Here is a 17904-nt window from a genome sequence, read left to right as displayed (position 1 = left end):
ACATTGCCGATATGGCTCGGACACTTTGAACACAATGCTCCTTTTCTTTATCGTTCTCTCAATTTTTTTCTGAATCCAACGTAATTAACGAGATCGAACGATTTTCTTATTAAGTAATTACGACTCTTTTCCTTTGAAGTTTCGTAGAAAATACGGTTTAGCGACTTCATAGCGTATCATGATTTTCACGCGCGCGCGAGGATTTCTAATACTTAACACGTCCCATGTGTATCGTACGATATTCCTCGCGACGTAGGGAATTGTTCGCTTTATTATACGCGAATACGTACAAACGGAAGAGAAAAGGCTCTAAACGAACAAGTAAAACGTAAGCAAATAATCTGGAAAATGTAAATAAAAGATCTAAAATGTGGAAATAGGTGGTTTTATAATATATGCGCAAAAAAAGCATTAAGAGCCTCTAATGTATAGATCGATTACCGATTACCATGTTATTTGCTTCGCATTAATTCGACAAGCTAAAAAAAAAACTATTTCGCTAATAAAGCCAGAACATCGTTGTTAGAAACTTTCGAAGAAAAGTTATGTGTCTGCAATGATATAGAAAATGCTCACGCTATGTGACAAATTGACGATGATCGTGTACAACGATATGTGATACACGTGTCTAGCTCACGTAGCTTTGAATTTATCCGAGCTTGTGGAGAGAGCATAACGAACCGTCTTCAGATCATCTACACACGAACTGTGCTATCTGTCCGTTGTTATCCAGAAAATTATAATAATAATTAGAGGGCGGGTGAGATATAACGAAATTCGTGACTTCAGTCCTTATCATGTTTCTCTTGTATATCAACGTGATTTAACGAAGCGACCATCCGTTATATCACAAATACCGAAATTTCGCGATCTATCCAAATTAATGGGAAAGGTATAATTTGATACCAGCCTATTGATAACATCTGATTACTTGTCAGATTACGAGTAATTATTCCGACAGATCAGGGAACACGTGCGCTCATATTAAAATAGCTCTTTGCGACTACACTGTAACTATCCTGCAACGATTGCGACCTATCGTTAGCTAAGCTCGTTAATAATAGAATTAGTCGAGGGAAGGTAATAAATGGAGTTTTCCACGTGTTGGAAGTAACGACTATCTATTATTTTTAATTCTGATGGATGGCGAAAGAGATCTGCCAACGTACGCACGTAATCGATCAAATAACGTTAATTTACAGCGTATAGAGGACAAACAGAGGCTGTGGGTTCGATTAAAAATTAATTTTTTATTTGATAACACAGCAACAAAACAAACAACCATAAATACAAACAGCATTGGAGGCGTTTTACGACTCCTGGATAGATGGCTCGTTGATATCTTCGATCTATACAACAATGTGTGCCCGATCGAAGACGAAGAGCCTTCTTTGTGATCATTCGAGGAAGAGAATCGCAATCTTCTGCCGTATAGACTAGCTGATACACACGCAGAAGTTACGCTCGCTTGCTGTTACGGCCATATGTGTAAATCTGCATATATCTTCAGAGTATCATGTTGTAACGTTTAATGACTCCATCCGTGACCATGAGACTTCACCCTGTGAAATACGTGTTTGTAAACTGGCACGTGAATCGGGTACGGTTTTTCCACGGGCACTGGTATGTGTTTCTCCACCGGTACAGGCACGTGTTTCTCTACTGGGACCGGTATCACCTTCTCCACGGGAAATGGGACCTTCTTCTCGACTGGAACGGCCACGGTCTTCACCACGGGAATTGCAACTGGCTTTGCAACCGGTACGTGAACTGGATAAGGCTGTGGTACTCCTACGGCGACTGGATGTGGAACTCCTATGGCCACTGGTTGAGCAACCGGTACTCCTGTAGTAGTGTAAAAAGTTTTTTAATTAAGCAATTATTCGAGGAAATTTTGCGACGATGAATTAAATTTCAGGATGTTCATTTGGTTTGCTAATATACCGTCGTATGTTATATATACGTATAATCGACGGTGAGAGTTCGATCAAAGTGTGAATTTTAGTGAAGAGTATGAGGCTGATCGAACACTTTGTAAATTTAATATTATGGTTTAACGCTTATCTAGTTTCGCGATGGCAATTAACGTCAGCATTTTAATCGATGAGGCAAACTTACCAACGTTTTTGACGACAGGTACTGGCACGGGCCTGGTAATTTCCACGTGCTCGCTCACCGGTACAGCTTCAGCGTAATGAACTTGTCCTCCGTGCAATCCATGATCCAGTCCACCACCGCCATAGGAACCATAACTGGACAGGCCACCTAATTCTAAGCCGTGTGCTGATCCATAATCGTTGCCTGCTGATATTCTATTAATTACAAACGATCCGATTTAGGCGAATGCTTCAATTTACGAGATATATGGAAAACAGACCTAAATAATCTCTTACCCCTGCCAACCTCCGGGACTACCTTCGATGCTAGCTATTACGTATTTCGCAAATACGATTGCTACCCATACCTGAAATAATCGATAGTTAGATTCAAGGTCCACGAGAACGATATCGGACTTCTAATCTTTTTGTCGATCAAGTATGAACACGGACAAGTAGGGTAGAGACGAGAGAAATCAGTCGCGTCGTGTTCGAAGTTCTGTTGTTCGCAACTGGCACTTTCTAAACTCGGTCAACTGGTGCTAGTAAATCACATATTCGCAATGATATATCCACAGAGTGCGATCGTAACTCCGTTTCGAAGTACGAATATAAAGCGCGGGATGAATAGGGGCCACGATGTTGCCGACTTTACGAGCCATCGCCATCGCCATCGCAAATACGTAAGTGCGTATAGAAGAAAGTATGCAAATACCAATATTCACTTTTCACCGGCATTGTTTGCGCTATGAGCGGAACTTGCAAAGGATGTGTATCATTCGGTCACGATTCACTGTTTCCCCCGAGACTCGAGATCCTCTCGTTCGCGTGCCTACGTGTATGTCCATCGGATCGATCGTATCCATCCTCTTTTCTTTCTTTCTTTTTTTTTCGGATACTTACAAAAGACCAAGAAAGCATTTTTCGATTACTAATGGGACAGTAGATGAAGAAACGAATACGTATACTGCGAGTGCTTGACGATGGACCAATCCTTTTTATACGCTTTCTCCCTCTCCCTTTCCCAGACGCGTGGATAATCTTTCTCTCTTGAAAACCGGACTTGTATGCTCGCATTTATATCCCAGACTACGCTAAACTGTAGGAAATACTTACATCCATATCAATTTGCGTTGAAACTCGACGCCGTTGCATCCGAGCGAGAATTAATTTTTTACGTCACCGTGGTGGATTCCAAAAGGTAAACGATCACGATCGGAAGAAATTAGAAGTTTAGACCGTAATCTTTGTAATAGATCTTTGATTCATTCAAGCGAGCTTTCACCGCTACGTGCGTAATTTAATTTCATTCTTAATTACGGAAACATCGATTCGTGTGTGTCATACCTATATACATAGTATAAGTATAGTTAGTGGACACGGTCCATCGAGACCAAGATTTCTCAGCTCGTATAGCTTTTGGACAAGCTTTCTCTCGACAAAACACCGTTGTATCTACTTCGTTCAGAGTACTTCGACGAAATGCATCGTCAGATTTTCCAAGTAACGTAGAACGCGGTGAGCGTGGTGAACGCCTATGCGGACCGTCCGTGATCCTCTCTACCGATCCAGCGTTGAAATCGATTTCTTTTCCTACTCTCTTTCTTCCGTTTTGCCTTATTTTGCGATGTCACCAGCGTGAAATTCTCGCATGAAAGTCAACCATGTCGTTCCCAAGGAATTAAATCGAGCGCTACGAAAATTGTGCTGTATCTCTCATCGATGTTATTATTGCAATATCGCAACGTGTGCAAAATAGGACAATCGCGAGTCGCTAGACAAGTTAATAATACCTAGCTATTTGTTGGCAATTAACGACTTTAACTTTTTCAAAAGAATATAGAATGGAACGCTTTCGTGACACCGATTGTTACAAAAATCGAGTTACGGCTAGTTTCACTGGCAGTAACGCGATCTTTCACGCAATAAGAAAGCAAAGCAAATAAAACTGGGTGAGGTAAAAGGAAAAAAGCGAGTAAATCCGAAAAAGCGGTATAGATGAAAGTGTTGGACAGTTCGACGTGAAAGGAGGCGTCCTTGTTCGTTATAATAGTTCGTCTACCCGAAGTTATACAAGGTGACTATCGCGATTCTTTAGACGAGTCAGGGTAAGTCTTGGATAACGATAGAACCGTTGATAAGCGCTAATACCTTTCATCGCTTGCGCGATACATCCAGAGACTTAGATCTCGAGAACGAAAGGGTATAACTTTTAATACCCTTCTCTATGAAAACATCGAAACGAATCCAAATTGCCATTAGGTTCGCCAAACTAAACGTTCGATGATTACAAGGATACATCGGTCGATTCCCTTCGTTTCCTTTCTACGGCGCTGACAGAAAGGGCCATTATCGAGGTGAATGGTCACAGAACGAGTATAGAAGACATCGAGCAAAGAAAGAGTGACTTTGATCGAACGACTTTCTTCCCACGTAATTACTCCTGATTCGTAGAAGCAGAGCAGCTCGACAGGATCGCGGAGACCGTAACGGGGAGAAAGGGAGTATTACGGATGGTCAAGAAAGAGAGGTGAGTGAAAGGATTCCGGTAGGGATACGCTGGTAGATTCGACGCAGAGAGTTTATCTAACTCGGTCGTTCTCCTGCTGTGGCTGCTGGGCGTTGTGCTGCACGTAACTAGATATTGCATTCTTTGACTATCGATACCGTCTTCCTGCGGAACGAATCACCCTGCCCACCGTCACTTTCACTGCCACTTCCCACGAATACGCGGTAAACTGCTACGCTATTGTCTTACGCCGGATCAGGAAATGGCAATTTTCAAAGGATCCTGACCACCTTGTTTAACGCTAGAGTTTCTCGTGAAAGGAAGCAACATTGTTCCAGTATGCTTGTTTTTAACGATCCAGTTACCACGATGATCGACCGATGAGTGCGTCACGATCACGCGTTGTTAGATAATCTTTTACCGATGTGACGTTAAAACGTTCGTCCGATGGCATAAGAAGAGATAGCTTTTTTCCGCTCAGAGCGATTAAACATAATGCGCAATAATAATGATAATACATATAGCCGCATATATTCTCGGAGTCTTATGGTACAATATATTTGTTGGTGAAAGCACACGTCGCACTTTCTATTCACAATGTGCTGTAGCTGAAGTAATCGATAAGTTTTGCAGAAAACAAACTTTATTTGTAACGAGAATAAGAAATGAGATAAACCACCACCGTAGCTATAACAGAGAATAGAAAAGAAACATTCGTGGTTATTTTACGTGGGAAGCGTTTAACGACCCCAAGGATGATGCGTCGATTTTCCTAATGACGCGAGTCGTACAGCATTTGCAACAGCTTCCTCCTTGGCAGCGATTATATCTTTCTCCTGTAAATTAACAACAGTTCGGTGCACCAACTGCCTCCGTTCAAACTCGTGTAAACTAATTGACGATTTGTCACCTTTGCTTCCTGCTCGCTTTGACTGATCTGTTTGTCAACGTCCTGTTTCTGTAACTCAGCAGCCGTCGCAGCAGCGTTTCTCTGAATGGCAGCAGCCGCAGCTGCTTCCCTCGCTGCGGCAACCCGCTGTGCAGCTGCAACCGCATCCTTCAATGACGCCAATCTTTGTTGCAAAGCTACTAACTGTTTTGCGCTCGATTTAGCTTCAGCTTCGGCTGCAGACGAAATTTCTTGCGATCTGTACAATGTAAATAATCGATGAACGTATTAAACTAATTAATTTCACTGTTTGGAAAACATCTTGCGAAATGCATGCATTTACCTCGCCACAGCTTCCCTTGCCGCAGCTTCCTTAGCCAGAGCAACCTTCTGCTGAACAATGGCAGCTTGTTTAGCTTCTGCTACCTTATGCTGCGCCCGATTTACATTTTGATTTGCTTCCTTCGCCTGTTGAATAGCTTTCAGCACATCCGGAGGATATGCAACGCTGGGTGTGCCACTAGGTGGTTCCCTTAACGTCTGAGATTAACGAGAAACCACGGTGTGAGGCAAAGTGCGGACTTTCTTAATTAAAAGGGATGCAAATTAGTCTGCCATACCTGGAGAGCGACGTCATGCGTTGCTTGGACCTGAACTTGCGGTAAGGGAATATCTGGCACTTTTGCAGCATTCCAGGGGATTGGTCCAAAACTGTTTGGAGACCATGAATCCGTAGAAAAGATTGGCTCAATTCCAAGGAAGTCATAACCAGATGGTCCTAATATAGTTACGCTTCTTCCCTCTCTTTTTGGTGGCAATTTTGGCTCCGCGATACCGACCAAAGCGAACGCAACAACGATCTGAAAAATTTTCTTCGTTTTCTTAATATCACTGCCTCGATAACAGCGATTAAGAAAAAGATTTCAAGGCTTAGAATGCTTATATTACCATGTAGGTGATCTTCATGCTGGAAGAGTTGTAGACGATGTTATCGATGATACTGAGTTCTCCAACTCGTGGAACGAGTATATATACAGATTGCAATTCGTAAGAGAACGCTCCATCGACATCGATGTAATGACAAAATTAATTGATGCTATTAAGAGAAAATGTAAAAATAGGAATACCGCGGGAAAATTATAAGGCTTTGTTGCTTAATGACGATTGGTCGTGGTGTCGTTGCTGTACAATTAGTCGCCGGAAGACTGGTTATTCGTTCGGAAATTGATGAATCGAAGTGGCTATGTTATATTTATATCAAGAAACATATCAAGAAATAACTACGTCTCGTACACTTCCGGTAGGCCATATCCTTCGCGCGAGAAGGTCAACTTATTTGATCGATATCGCAATATCCTGCTGATATGCTTTTACGAAGAGGTATTTTTTTCCCATGGAAATGAAATAATCCAAAATCTAGCATTGTTTTAGTTACGACAAAAATTTATGTTCAATATATTATATACAAACAAACATAACAATATAAATAACATATCAAAACTTTAGATAAATTATATGCACTGAGCTCAGTATACAGCATAATTAGATTCTAAATACTAACATATTTTGGTAAGTCACGAGGTCAATCGCATATTTAAGATGCCGCGTTTCTTTCAGGTATTTTGTAGCCAAAAGATCCTCCGTACGTGGTTTCGGGCAGCATGCTGAAGCTTTTTACAATATCAGAATTGAATCCTTCAGAGTCTTTGAAATCATGGAAATTTTTGAAATATCTAAAATTCCTAAAACTTCCCTCGCCCGAAGGATCCTCGTAATCATTTCCGTTTCCTTTCGATGAGCTCGATCCATATTCTACTTCTGGAACTTCTTTCAGATGGATGTACTCTACGATTATGCGCTGGTTCATTGCTCGTTTCTTCCTTCAAAGTGCAATATTTAATTAAAGAACACTTACCTTGTCTTGGCAGTTTCTTTCTGTACGATGCTTCAAACTCTTCGTCGATGTTCTTGTCGAGGTATTTAGATGCGTTCCCATCATCGGACGTTTCTTCAGTCTTTTGTCTTTCATAACCATGTCTATCATCGTTTTCTTCGTCCTCTTGCCTACTGTAAAAACTTTTCGATGGCGCGAGATCCGAGTTATATTTAGCTGATGGTGCTTGCTCGTCGTCATCCTCATCGTTCGACGAAGAATGATCATGATATTTGGGCTTCTTATCATCGCCTTCTACGTTACGATTCTGACTCGAATATTTGCCGAATTTTTCGTCGTATTGCTTGAAGGGAAACGAGGTCGATGGCTTAAAGTTACCTTCCGTTGCTGGCGCCTTAAAGTATTTTCCAGATCTAGTTTCGTAGTCGTCGTCTTCCTCTGAATTTGTTCCGTATTGTTTCTCACGAGGTACGTAATCTGCACAACAAACTCGCTCATTAAATTAGAATTGCACTCTGGTAAAAATTATATTGCTGTATACCTTCGTCGTTATCGACGTCATCCTCGTCGTCGTCGTCGGTTTTAGGCGGAGGCGCAGGCTTCTTTTTGTCAATGATCTCCACGTCAGATCGAATTTCTTGCGCTGGCGTAGCATGACGTACATTGTCAACAGATTGCACACGTTGAACGTTATCGTGTACAAAATGCAATCGCGACTGTGGTTGGATAGGCTGATAAGCCATCGGTGAGAAGCTACTGACAGTTGGGTATACGTCTACCGCGGCGCCTTTGTATTGCGGAAATTGCGCGTTGTTATCTACGGTGGAAATTGGCACCACTTGACCCTGAAAACTGGAAAGCGGCGTCAGGAAAGGTGTACTCAGTTGCACGCTGTTTAGCTTCGGCATTCTGACTGCGAAATTGAACTGTTGATCTACAGGGTTCAAAACGAGTGGTTGGCTTTGCGCACTGGACAAGTACTGAGGTAACTCTCGACCCTTTTGTACTTGAAGCATCGGCAATGAAGCTTTCTCGTTTTGGAACATAGGCGCGTAACTCTGCGATGCTGAGATTTTTGGCAACAGGTAATCAGTCTTATACACGGGAACTTGGAGATTTGTATCTGCAAAGAGAGAAATCGATCGGAAAGATTAACGTTAGTTGAAATAATTGATTATTACACCTGTTGTTATATTTTGATTAATCTTTGGTTGGCGGTGCGTACCGGCTTGTTTCAGCGGTTTAGCAAAATCGCCACCTGCAGTTTTATAGCCAGTTGACATGGTAAATAAGTTATCAGAATATGGCAATAATCGTTCGTTGTTTCGAGATTCGAAGGAATAAACGGGCAATGGCGAAGTAGCATACGGCGATGATTGTTTAAAGGTATCGCCGTACGCTAATGGAATGCTACCTCCGACTAACGGAGATTCTTTCACAATTTGAACGTTTTTATAATGCGTTGGAGATTTTGCATTACTCGATCCAATGCTTGGCATATTTGGCCCGACCGATTGAATTTGATGAGATTTATAATCTTGCAGAACATTGTGACCAGTTTCGACCACCCCTCTTTTTGATCTCGCCAAGCTTGAAGATAAAAATTGATGTTCTACTCCTGTAGCCGAATTCAGCGTCGATACGATTAAAGCGGTAAAGAATACCTGCAATATATTCAACCATTCAGACACATATTACGTTAACGATCAATCGTCTAACGATCATTTCCTCACAAAATTCACTAATACAACTATCGTAAATAAAACAGATCACAGAAAACGTACCAACATGGCACCAGCTTAATCGACAACGACTTAATAGATACCGACGTTTCTTCTTAACTGGCTGCAACGCAGGCTTCCAGATCTTTTATATTCAGGGATTAGCGATGCGATACAGTCGAATGGATTTGACTTTTCTATAATTGACAAAAAGCGTGTCGAGAAAAACTGAATTATATCTCCGTGACTCTCTCTGATTGTCGATGCTTAGCAAGCGTGTCAACGACCTAACTTCTCGCTAATTGATATTTCCTCGATTGCGTGCCTGCGATGCAGTGAATAATTATTGCCTTCGCCGTGACTGCTGTCTCCCTAATAATAACGTTTCGAGAAAAAAGTAAATTAAAGCTTTCATTTAATAAAATTAATTTGATACTCTGATGTTTGCAGTCTACTAATTGCAAATCTGATGAAACAATACGTATTCTTGAATAACGCACGCACTATTCATTAAGTATCGTACACGTGATTAAAGGTATGTTAAAATGACTTTAGAAAAACAACTTTGTTAATAAATTTAATACGAACGTGTTCCAACGTACAATACAGCCATGGAATTCACCGGAAGTACAATTAGCTGACCAATATTCGTTGTTCATAGTTCCCATGAAACTACTCGAGCATATCATTCTTAGGTTGTAGACTGAAAGAACCGTAAAAAATTTCTTTCTAATTACTTTCCAGCTATCTTTTCTAGTGAAAGTTACAGCCTATCGCGGTAAATATACATTCTAGAATTGATACGTGAACTCTGTCACAAATTGAATCTATCGCAGCTGGCGCAACGTGTGCAGGAAACCGAAAGAGGAATCAGTATGTCGATAATTGTAAAAATGAAACGAAAAGAAAAGAAGAAAACCATGTAAGGATAAGGTCGATTACGCTATATACAAGTTTTTCTTCAGCTAATCGATAATTATGTTGCTATCGGACAATCGCGGTGCAATTACCATCCTTTTATAGACCAAGTTGTAACTCTTCGATGTAATGGAGTAAAGTTAGAAATCCGGATACTTTTCAAATTTCATGACGATTAAGGGAAACACTCTTCACACTTTCCTGCCCGCCTCGTACGGCAAGTGAAAATAATTCAATATCCACGTAAAATTCTCTTCCAACAAAGTAGCTTCACGTCGGTGACGTCGAATGCAAAAACGTTTGCCGTGTTCTCCTCGTCGCTTATGACAAATTAACGATGCTTTGAACAACGACTGACACCGAAAAATTAGAAAAATTGGAGCTTTAAATCGTAATTCAAGTTGGCCTCGTGCGCTGTTATGATTAGCACTATGCTATAAAATTTATTTATTTCAATAACTATTCGATGTAAGTGTCAGAGTAGGAGGCTAAAATCAAAGACAACTATTGCTTATTATAATTCAATTTTGCAACTTTACATAACATTATCGAGAGATTTTTACAAGAATTATACAGTGGTGGTACAAGGAAATTGCGTTGAATAGAAAAAGATAAAGTGAATCAATATTTTTCATTTGTAATTAATATATATATATACACAACAATCTCTAGTACCTTGAGAACAAACAATTGAAACTTTCTCTTCAGTCCCCATTCGTTTAAACTGTTGTAACTCTTCCAGTATTATGTAAGATAATGTTTAAGTGAATTGTCGATAAATGTCATTCGTAATCACGCGACAGTTTCTATCCGGCGACGAAAAGAAATAAAAGAAAACGAATGATCGTTTGACCAAACATAACACTCATTCGTCTACTTCTTATTTTTGTTCATTTATCTATGCTGTTTTTAAATTTCGTATTGCTGTTTTAATCGGCTTGCTTTATAAGATTAACGAAAAGAATCGGTTCGCATTGTTAATCGAAGTTCAGACTTAAACGGTTCTCTTTTCCGTCGAAGATCTTCGAGCGCTGGAATCGGTCTGCCCCAAATTGGAATACAACATACCGTCGGCCACTTTCTGATAATAATCCCTCAAAGTATCATCGTAAAATTGCTGCTGCGTCCGCAGTTTTTCATTTTCGAAAAACTTATTCAACTGATTTTTGTCGCGAAAGTAGTTCGGCGTGGCTCCGTTTGGTAACTGTTTGTTTTTCATCAATAAACCAAGGAAATTATGCACCTTAGGATGATTGTAAGCGTTCTCTTTGCCATCTTTGTGCTGTTTGGACGCTTTAGGGAAGTTGATTGTATCGCGAGACAACGTGGAGGGCGAGGCGTGTGAATCAAATGGGGAACCTTTTCTGAATTGCTTCGAATCTTGCGTGTTGTCGTGTTTCGGCGAGCCATCGGTGTGAACTGGATCGACATTTGATCCGGAAGACTCGATACTTGCCGATTTATGGGACAAATTACTTCTAGAATGCGACCTTGGCCCATGGTGATGATTATGTTTATGATTATGATTATGATTATTGAATCTGCTTGGTCCCGGTCTCTTTTTCCCTGGCTTTCCACGTAAATGACTTTTTGTACGATGCGAATTTAATTGCGGTGGTGTCAGGAAATCTCTGACATGTTTCGTATCTCTAAAGTCATTGTTCGATCCAAAATTATATTTTTCTTGATCTTGAGGCCTGCGCTGTCGATACGGTTTGTTATTTCCATGGGAGGAGCGCAATGAATTCTTTGGATTTTTCTTCAGCATTTGTTCCAACGCGGCCATCATCTCTTCCGGCTTCTTACCAGGTAATTCGGTCGTTCGTACCTTTGTTTCGCTATGATGCGCTTCCAGTTGATCTTTGTTTTGCCTAGAATCGAACAGCGAAGCTTTCAATCGTTGCAGCTCGTTCTTCAGTTTTACGATGTCCGACAAGTCAGTAGCGTTATTACGATTGTTCCCTGGTTTTCGATCGTTGTTCCACTTTTGAGAATTATAAATAGTCTTCAGAGATTCCTTGAACATTTGCTCCGCGTAGTTCTTCAGATCTAAAGTTAATTTCGGTTTTACCAAGAGTTCGCTTTGCGCAGAAAAAGAAGGTTTAAAGAAATTACCTCCGGGCAGCAATGGGACTAGGTTGAGATTTTGTTGAAGCGGTTCATTGGCGTGCAGTTTGTTGTTCAACGCATTTTGATTTTTTACGACATCCATGTTTGGAACGAAATTGATCGGGTTAAACATAGGTTTGTCCTGTGACTGGTACGCCTTCAGATCGTTGCCGATGCCTTGATTATTGTTCGAGCCTACATCCGTAAATGCATTCAACACATTCTGCACGTTCGTGGATTCGGTAGTCGAAAATATGGCTGGTCTAGCCGTAACGAAGCTGGTTGTGGAGAACATAGGAATTGAGGTGGTTAAAACAGCAGTCGGGTAATTCATCGACTCGTAGGAATTTATGATCGTGGTATCTATCGGGTTCGGTTTGATATTCGGATTGACAATTTCGACGTTTCTCGCGCCAACGTGCGGTAAATGGGCATTCCCGGTGATTCCTGAAACACTTGGTGACGCATTTAACGTATTAATATTATCGGTACTATGACTAGCCGTGTTATCGATCATTTGATACGCGACGGATGGAAGCTTGATGTTTTTCAACGTTGACGCGCCGTTATCGAAACCGGTATTTTGTCTCAAGTATTGCTGGCCCTGATCTCGAGACTGTTGCAACAGAAAATTCGTTCCTTGAATGTTCTGCTGTTCCGAGAATATTTGCGGTGTACTCGCCGATAACGTTGTGAACGTTGGCACGGGATTGAAGACCGCTGCTGGTAGCAAATGCGTCGTTTGGAGATAGGTTTTCGTTTTCGGCGCTACGTTAACGTTTTTCAACGACTGTTGATATAGACTGTCCTGTGCCTGAGACTTAACTCCTTGAGAATTGGAATTTTCCAAATAATAAGGATTACCATTGAGCCCTTGATCGTCATGGCCGACAGCGAAGCTCGCAGAGGCCAAGAAATTCGTGCTCGTACCGGGAAGCATGGACTTCTTGTTCTGCGATTCAGACGATATTAAGTTGATCTTCGTGACTGGTATAGTCTGTGGCGTCGGTGTAATCGTGGGCATCGTTGGAAGCGGTTGCACCTGCAAATTACCGTGACTAATAGGATTTTGGCCGTGTATCCCGTGAGGATTCACCTGAATAAAATCCGAGCCGATGACCGGCGTCTGCATCAACGTCGAGATAGTCTGAAAAGTTGGCTGCGGGAGTAGTAGCTGCGGCATATGGTTCGCCGACATTTGATTGGAAGTAGTGACGACTGCTGGCCGAGATGTAGCCGCCGTGCCTTGAGCATCTTGAGCCGAGATGCTCTGCAAGTTATGGTTTAAGCTCGGAGTAACCGCAAAAACTGGTGCGACTGTATTCGATACGTATTGGGGTTTAAGGTTCGCGTGCATCGAATTGTGGAAGTTATTCTGGCCAACGATAATATCTGGCAGGGGCGTGGATACTCTTATCTTTACATCGTTGCCGATCACATTTTCGCCGGTGCTTATCTCAGGAGCGGACGTGCTTACCGCGTTAAGTGGCGTGGCTGAAACGATATTGTGCAAGATTGCATTAGAGACGTCGAAGCCTTGACTGTTACCGATCGCTGTTGCGTGATCAAAGTTTGCCACCGGTACCAGGTTCACTTTGACCGGCACGATGAGCTTCGGTTTTTCAAGTTGGCCGATTTCAATACCACTCGAGTGAGAAATCTCAAGGTTCGGAGAGATCTGGTTCCAGCTACTGCTCGGCTTGAAATTAGACTTCTGTGATTTTACGTGCCTCATTTCCGAGGCCGAAAATCTACCATCGTACCTCGTGTCTTCGTAGCTATCGTCTTGATCTTGATGCCGATCGTCGTCTGCCCATGAATTCCCCCTTACTTTCTGACGATGCGACTTTGATCTCGACGAATGATGCCTCTTACCCTGGCTTTCCTGCTCCGCGCTATCGAGATTTCCTCGATGTTCTTTCGGGAGCCGTTTCGAGCTGTTGCTAGGTCGTCTTCTGTTCTTCTGAACTCTCCTAGGCCTCTCCGTGTACTCCCCGTAATCACCTTCATCCAACACGTCTCTCGAGTCCTCGTCGCTTCGAAATCTTCCATCTCTGTTGTTCATCGTGTAACGTTGCGACACTTCGGAGCTCACCGAATCGATTATCCTCGAAGTTTGGTGATTATCGGTATCGAAAGCGGATATACTGGACGGCTGATGAAATTTGTAATTTGGTTCAGCAACCACGACAGGGTGGGAAAATTTGTGATTCTTCGGAACTTGAGGGGACGAAGGCGCGATGCTGTAAGGATTACCGTCGTTCTTCGCGTTGGTCTTCAAAAAGACACTAACCTCGTCGTTCAGCCTTGGGAAGGACGACGTAGCTGGCTGGTTTTGTCTAGCTGCGCCTTGTCCGTGACCGTCGTAACCGAGAATATTCTGCTGTTGATAATTGCTGCCAACTTTCCCTTGATCGCGACTCTTCTTTCCTGTATCCTTCGCTGAATTAGGAGAATAGTAATAGCTGTGCGAATGATCTTCGCTGTTATTATCGGACACAATTGTTCCATAATTTCCCATATAATCTTCCACTTTCTGCCTGCTCCCTTGAGTTTTATGTTTCGACGTAGATCGCGTTTTTTCGTCTCCGTTTTCGTTGATACCCAACGCTTCCTCGTATAAATCTGTATAAGTGGCAACCACCGGTGTGTCGTTCCTAACTTTAAGCAGCTCGAAATTGTTCTGATCCCCTTGATACTCGAACGATCTACGATTTGCGCTCAAATTAGGAAAGTTTAAAAATATTCTCGCCTCCGTGGAATAAACAGGATCGTCCTCGAGGTTATCCGTTTCTTGCGGAGCCGTCTGTTCGTCGGTGCTATCGGTGTTGGCCGGATTTACTCGCTCGTTTAAGAAGTTATTCCAAGTAACGTTAATCGATTCTTTCTCTTTTCTCAACGACGTGGCATCTGGTTTCTCGAATGGATCAGACGGTGACGGCGATGAAGATACTAATATAGGTACAAACCCATTTGAATTTTCATAGTGTACGGTGGTACCTATCATAGATGTTATCAGCTGGTTTCGAAACTCCGGTTTCTGTTCTGGCCTCTCCGCATTTTGCGCCACGTTCTCCGACGCAGTTGCAATCTGATCAAACGCCGCTTCATCCCGCGGGTGCGTGTTTCCTGTTCCTATTACGTGCGGCCAGCTCAAAGACAAGAGCACAACCTGCACCGAATACAAAGTTATTAACAATAAGTTAAGAAAACGACTATTTCCATTTAATTCGCGTACTTTATAATCGAATTTTCTCGTATCAGCCGCAATTTGTTCATACCATGTACGAGTGATGGAATAAGAACTCAATCGTGATCGAAGTACGTTGAGTAAAACTACGTTTCACTGCCCGATAAAGTTCGCAGCTCTGTATATCGTGTAACATCGATCAAATTGAAACGCACAGGAGATGCGTTTTAAACCGATTTATCGAATGCTTTTGACTAAAACGTTAACTGGTTTGAAGAAAGTCGACGCACCGATGGTCGAAAGAAGAAAGCGCTCCGATTATCACGAATTTAAGATAATACCAAAATTAAACGGAATGACCGGTGAAAATAAATGGCACTCATTGGGCTGACCTAGAAAAAAGAAACATACTAGAAAAGTAAAATGCGAGAGGCATGCGTGTGTACTGTGACAGTGAAGGACTGAATGTGCACGGAAGCAAATCCTCAAGAACTTTCTCACCGATTCGCAAAAGCTAGATGTTAATTGAATCTCGTGGAATTTGGGCGATTTTCGATTTAAGAATAAAATATAGCACGATGAAGAGATATTTCAGTCGAAAAGCAAGCAATTCGAATTAAAGTGGAACGTTCCTGTTTGACATTAGACGGAGATAATTGGGATATAAAGTGAAATAATCATAGCTAATAATGAATTGCTTCGGACAGAATAAAATTGCATTTAATTGCCAGAGAATAATACCATTTCCGACTAATAAGTGGACGTTAACCACATAGTGATAAATTTCGTTCTACTTTCGGGTAGATCAAAATAATCCGGCACACGAGGTTTCAATCGCCCAAGTGTTCAAAGAAAGTAAGATCCTTCCTTTGACGTTTAATTGGCTAACACGTACACGAGGCAAATTAGGGAAAACACCAACGTCGAAATATGAAGAAAGAAAGTGCTCCAATTACGCGGGTCTGTGTGCGTGTTTAGATACACTCTATATATTTATCGGCATTTTATGTTTAATTTTTCGGATATATACGAGACAGCGTTAGATTCTGCTTTTATATCGTGATTTAATTTATCCGGTAGCTTATCGTGATTTTCATCTTCTCGCGGTATTAAAAAGCGGCGGAACAAAAGACATTACGATCTCCGATTTAACGTAGCATAAAAATACGGATCTCTTTTCGTTGCGATTCGAACAGGCTGATCTATTAGGAGAAAATATTTCGTCGTCGACACAAGAATTAGCGTATCGACGTTCAAGAGAACTACACTCGTTCACGAAATTCTGACCGTTCGTGATCCGATCGTCACAATTCACACAGAATCGAATCGGCACTTCTTGTCGAAAGTCTGGTATCACGTACTTACGAGACAAAAGAACATTTTCTTAGCCGGAGCAGGAGCACCGTTTACCCTCTAAAACAGAAACCACGATTAAGATGGACCGAGTGTCACCGAGCTTCGCGTTGAACACATTGATCGCAACACGGTTTTTTCTCAGAATTTCTCAGAATATTGTATAATCCAAAAGATCTTGCGAGTTGAACCTCCACGCGAGAACTGAGCCACATAGTAGACACGCGATTTTCTTTATACACTCTGGTAGCCAAGTGAAAAATATCGTTCTAAATATTATCCTATAGTCCACCAGTCGGAGGATACTTTCATTCGCGACACGCGACCATCGCTGAGAAATTGTTGTCCGTAACAACTGCAGGATGCGACCACGCATCATTATCGTGCGCACCACGCCAAATTGCTGGAAGAAGAAAGGTAACTTAGGCTGACTGATCGCACTACGCATTCAGATTCACAAATATTTCATATCATAATTAATGATAGTCTATCGATTAATAACATATATCACGCGTTAATCTTTCGTATCCCTCTTATTATATCTCTGCGTTCTGCTTATATGCTTCGTTGTTCGAGGTAATCATTAGTAGATTCAGAATTAATATATTTCGAACATCATTTTTCGGTGGAATCGAGACACTGTAGGATACGAAGAAATTCCAATTAGATATAAAACTATCGCAAACTATAAAAGAATCACCTTAGATGGTCAGTAGTTTCCCGACTGGATTTTATGCGCTCTAAAACACACGCATTATGCGCAGCGCGCTTACTCCTCCCGATGCAACCAGTCTTACACGATAGAAACGTCGGCTGATGTCGGTGTACCATGATAGTACCACGCTCGACCATTCTTTGCTGTGTAAGACCGCACTCGCAATCGCTACAGTTTAATGCCTTGTGTCTAATTGCCGTGCTCTGTAGATAGGCGGAGATATTATCGTTGCCTTTCGTTGTGAAAACGTGGCATTAACTGCGCCCTACGACCATCGCAGCTTCAGTTTGTTCATCTGCACTTAACAAATAATTAATGCTAATTACCTTCCTCTCCCAACCGTTTCACGTACATTTGTCCTTTCTTCTTTGGCTATTTTTTTTTTTTTCTTTTTTGATGGAAGGAGGGGCAGCTGAGGAAAATTCCGCTGATGCTGCGCACAATTTAGATTTGATCTATGCTTCGAGGCAACTTCGATGTTGATGTCGGCGTCAACGTTGCGAAGAATGC

The 17904-nt window shown here is 41.8% G+C and overlaps 4 protein-coding genes across 5 annotated transcripts; all 4 read right to left on the bottom strand.

The window, feature by feature from the left end:
* Positions 1–1251: 1251 nt before the first annotated feature.
* On the bottom strand, positions 1252–4950 carry LOC122571202 (zinc finger protein 512B-like). 2 transcript variants are annotated; one of them, XM_043734646.1, is made up of 5 exons: positions 4248–4950; positions 3213–3789; positions 2394–2464; positions 2119–2312; positions 1252–1845 (listed from the first exon to the last, which is right to left on the bottom strand). In XM_043734646.1, exons 2-5 carry the CDS (start codon positions 3249–3251, stop codon positions 1529–1531), a joined length of 621 nt encoding a protein of 206 aa, XP_043590581.1. In that variant the 5' UTR covers positions 3252–3789; positions 4248–4950; the 3' UTR covers positions 1252–1528. The 2 variants fall into 2 exon arrangements, with proteins under 2 accessions (XP_043590581.1, XP_043590582.1); XM_043734647.1 differs by lacking the exons at positions 3213–3789; positions 4248–4950 and adding an exon at positions 3000–3038.
* Positions 4951–5241: 291 nt separating this feature from the next.
* Positions 5242–6460, bottom strand: LOC122570583 (flagellar radial spoke protein 2-like). Its single transcript, XM_043733081.1, has 5 exons — positions 6443–6460; positions 6115–6354; positions 5838–6034; positions 5516–5753; positions 5242–5441 (listed from the first exon to the last, which is right to left on the bottom strand). Exons 1-5 carry the CDS (start codon positions 6458–6460, stop codon positions 5346–5348), a joined length of 789 nt encoding a protein of 262 aa, XP_043589016.1. The 3' UTR covers positions 5242–5345.
* A 628-nt stretch (positions 6461–7088) lies between these two features.
* Positions 7089–9178, bottom strand: LOC122570846. Its single transcript, XM_043733730.1, has 5 exons — positions 9173–9178; positions 8572–9052; positions 7930–8511; positions 7410–7865; positions 7089–7339 (listed from the first exon to the last, which is right to left on the bottom strand). The coding sequence occupies exons 1-5, from the start codon at positions 9176–9178 to the stop codon at positions 7089–7091; spliced, it is 1776 nt and encodes a 591-aa protein (XP_043589665.1).
* Positions 9179–11021: 1843 nt separating this feature from the next.
* On the bottom strand, positions 11022–16894 carry LOC122570845. The gene is made up of 3 exons (XM_043733729.1): positions 16871–16894; positions 16692–16739; positions 11022–15308 (listed from the first exon to the last, which is right to left on the bottom strand). The coding sequence occupies exons 1-3, from the start codon at positions 16892–16894 to the stop codon at positions 11022–11024; spliced, it is 4359 nt and encodes a 1452-aa protein (XP_043589664.1).
* Positions 16895–17904: the final 1010 nt, after the last annotated feature.

Source organism: Bombus pyrosoma, linkage group LG9, assembly GCF_014825855.1.
Source record: "Bombus pyrosoma isolate SC7728 linkage group LG9, ASM1482585v1, whole genome shotgun sequence".
Lineage (NCBI taxonomy): Eukaryota > Metazoa > Arthropoda > Insecta > Hymenoptera > Apidae > Bombus > Bombus pyrosoma.
Note: the sequence above shows the minus strand (reverse complement) of the source record. Positions and strands in the feature narration are given on the sequence as shown.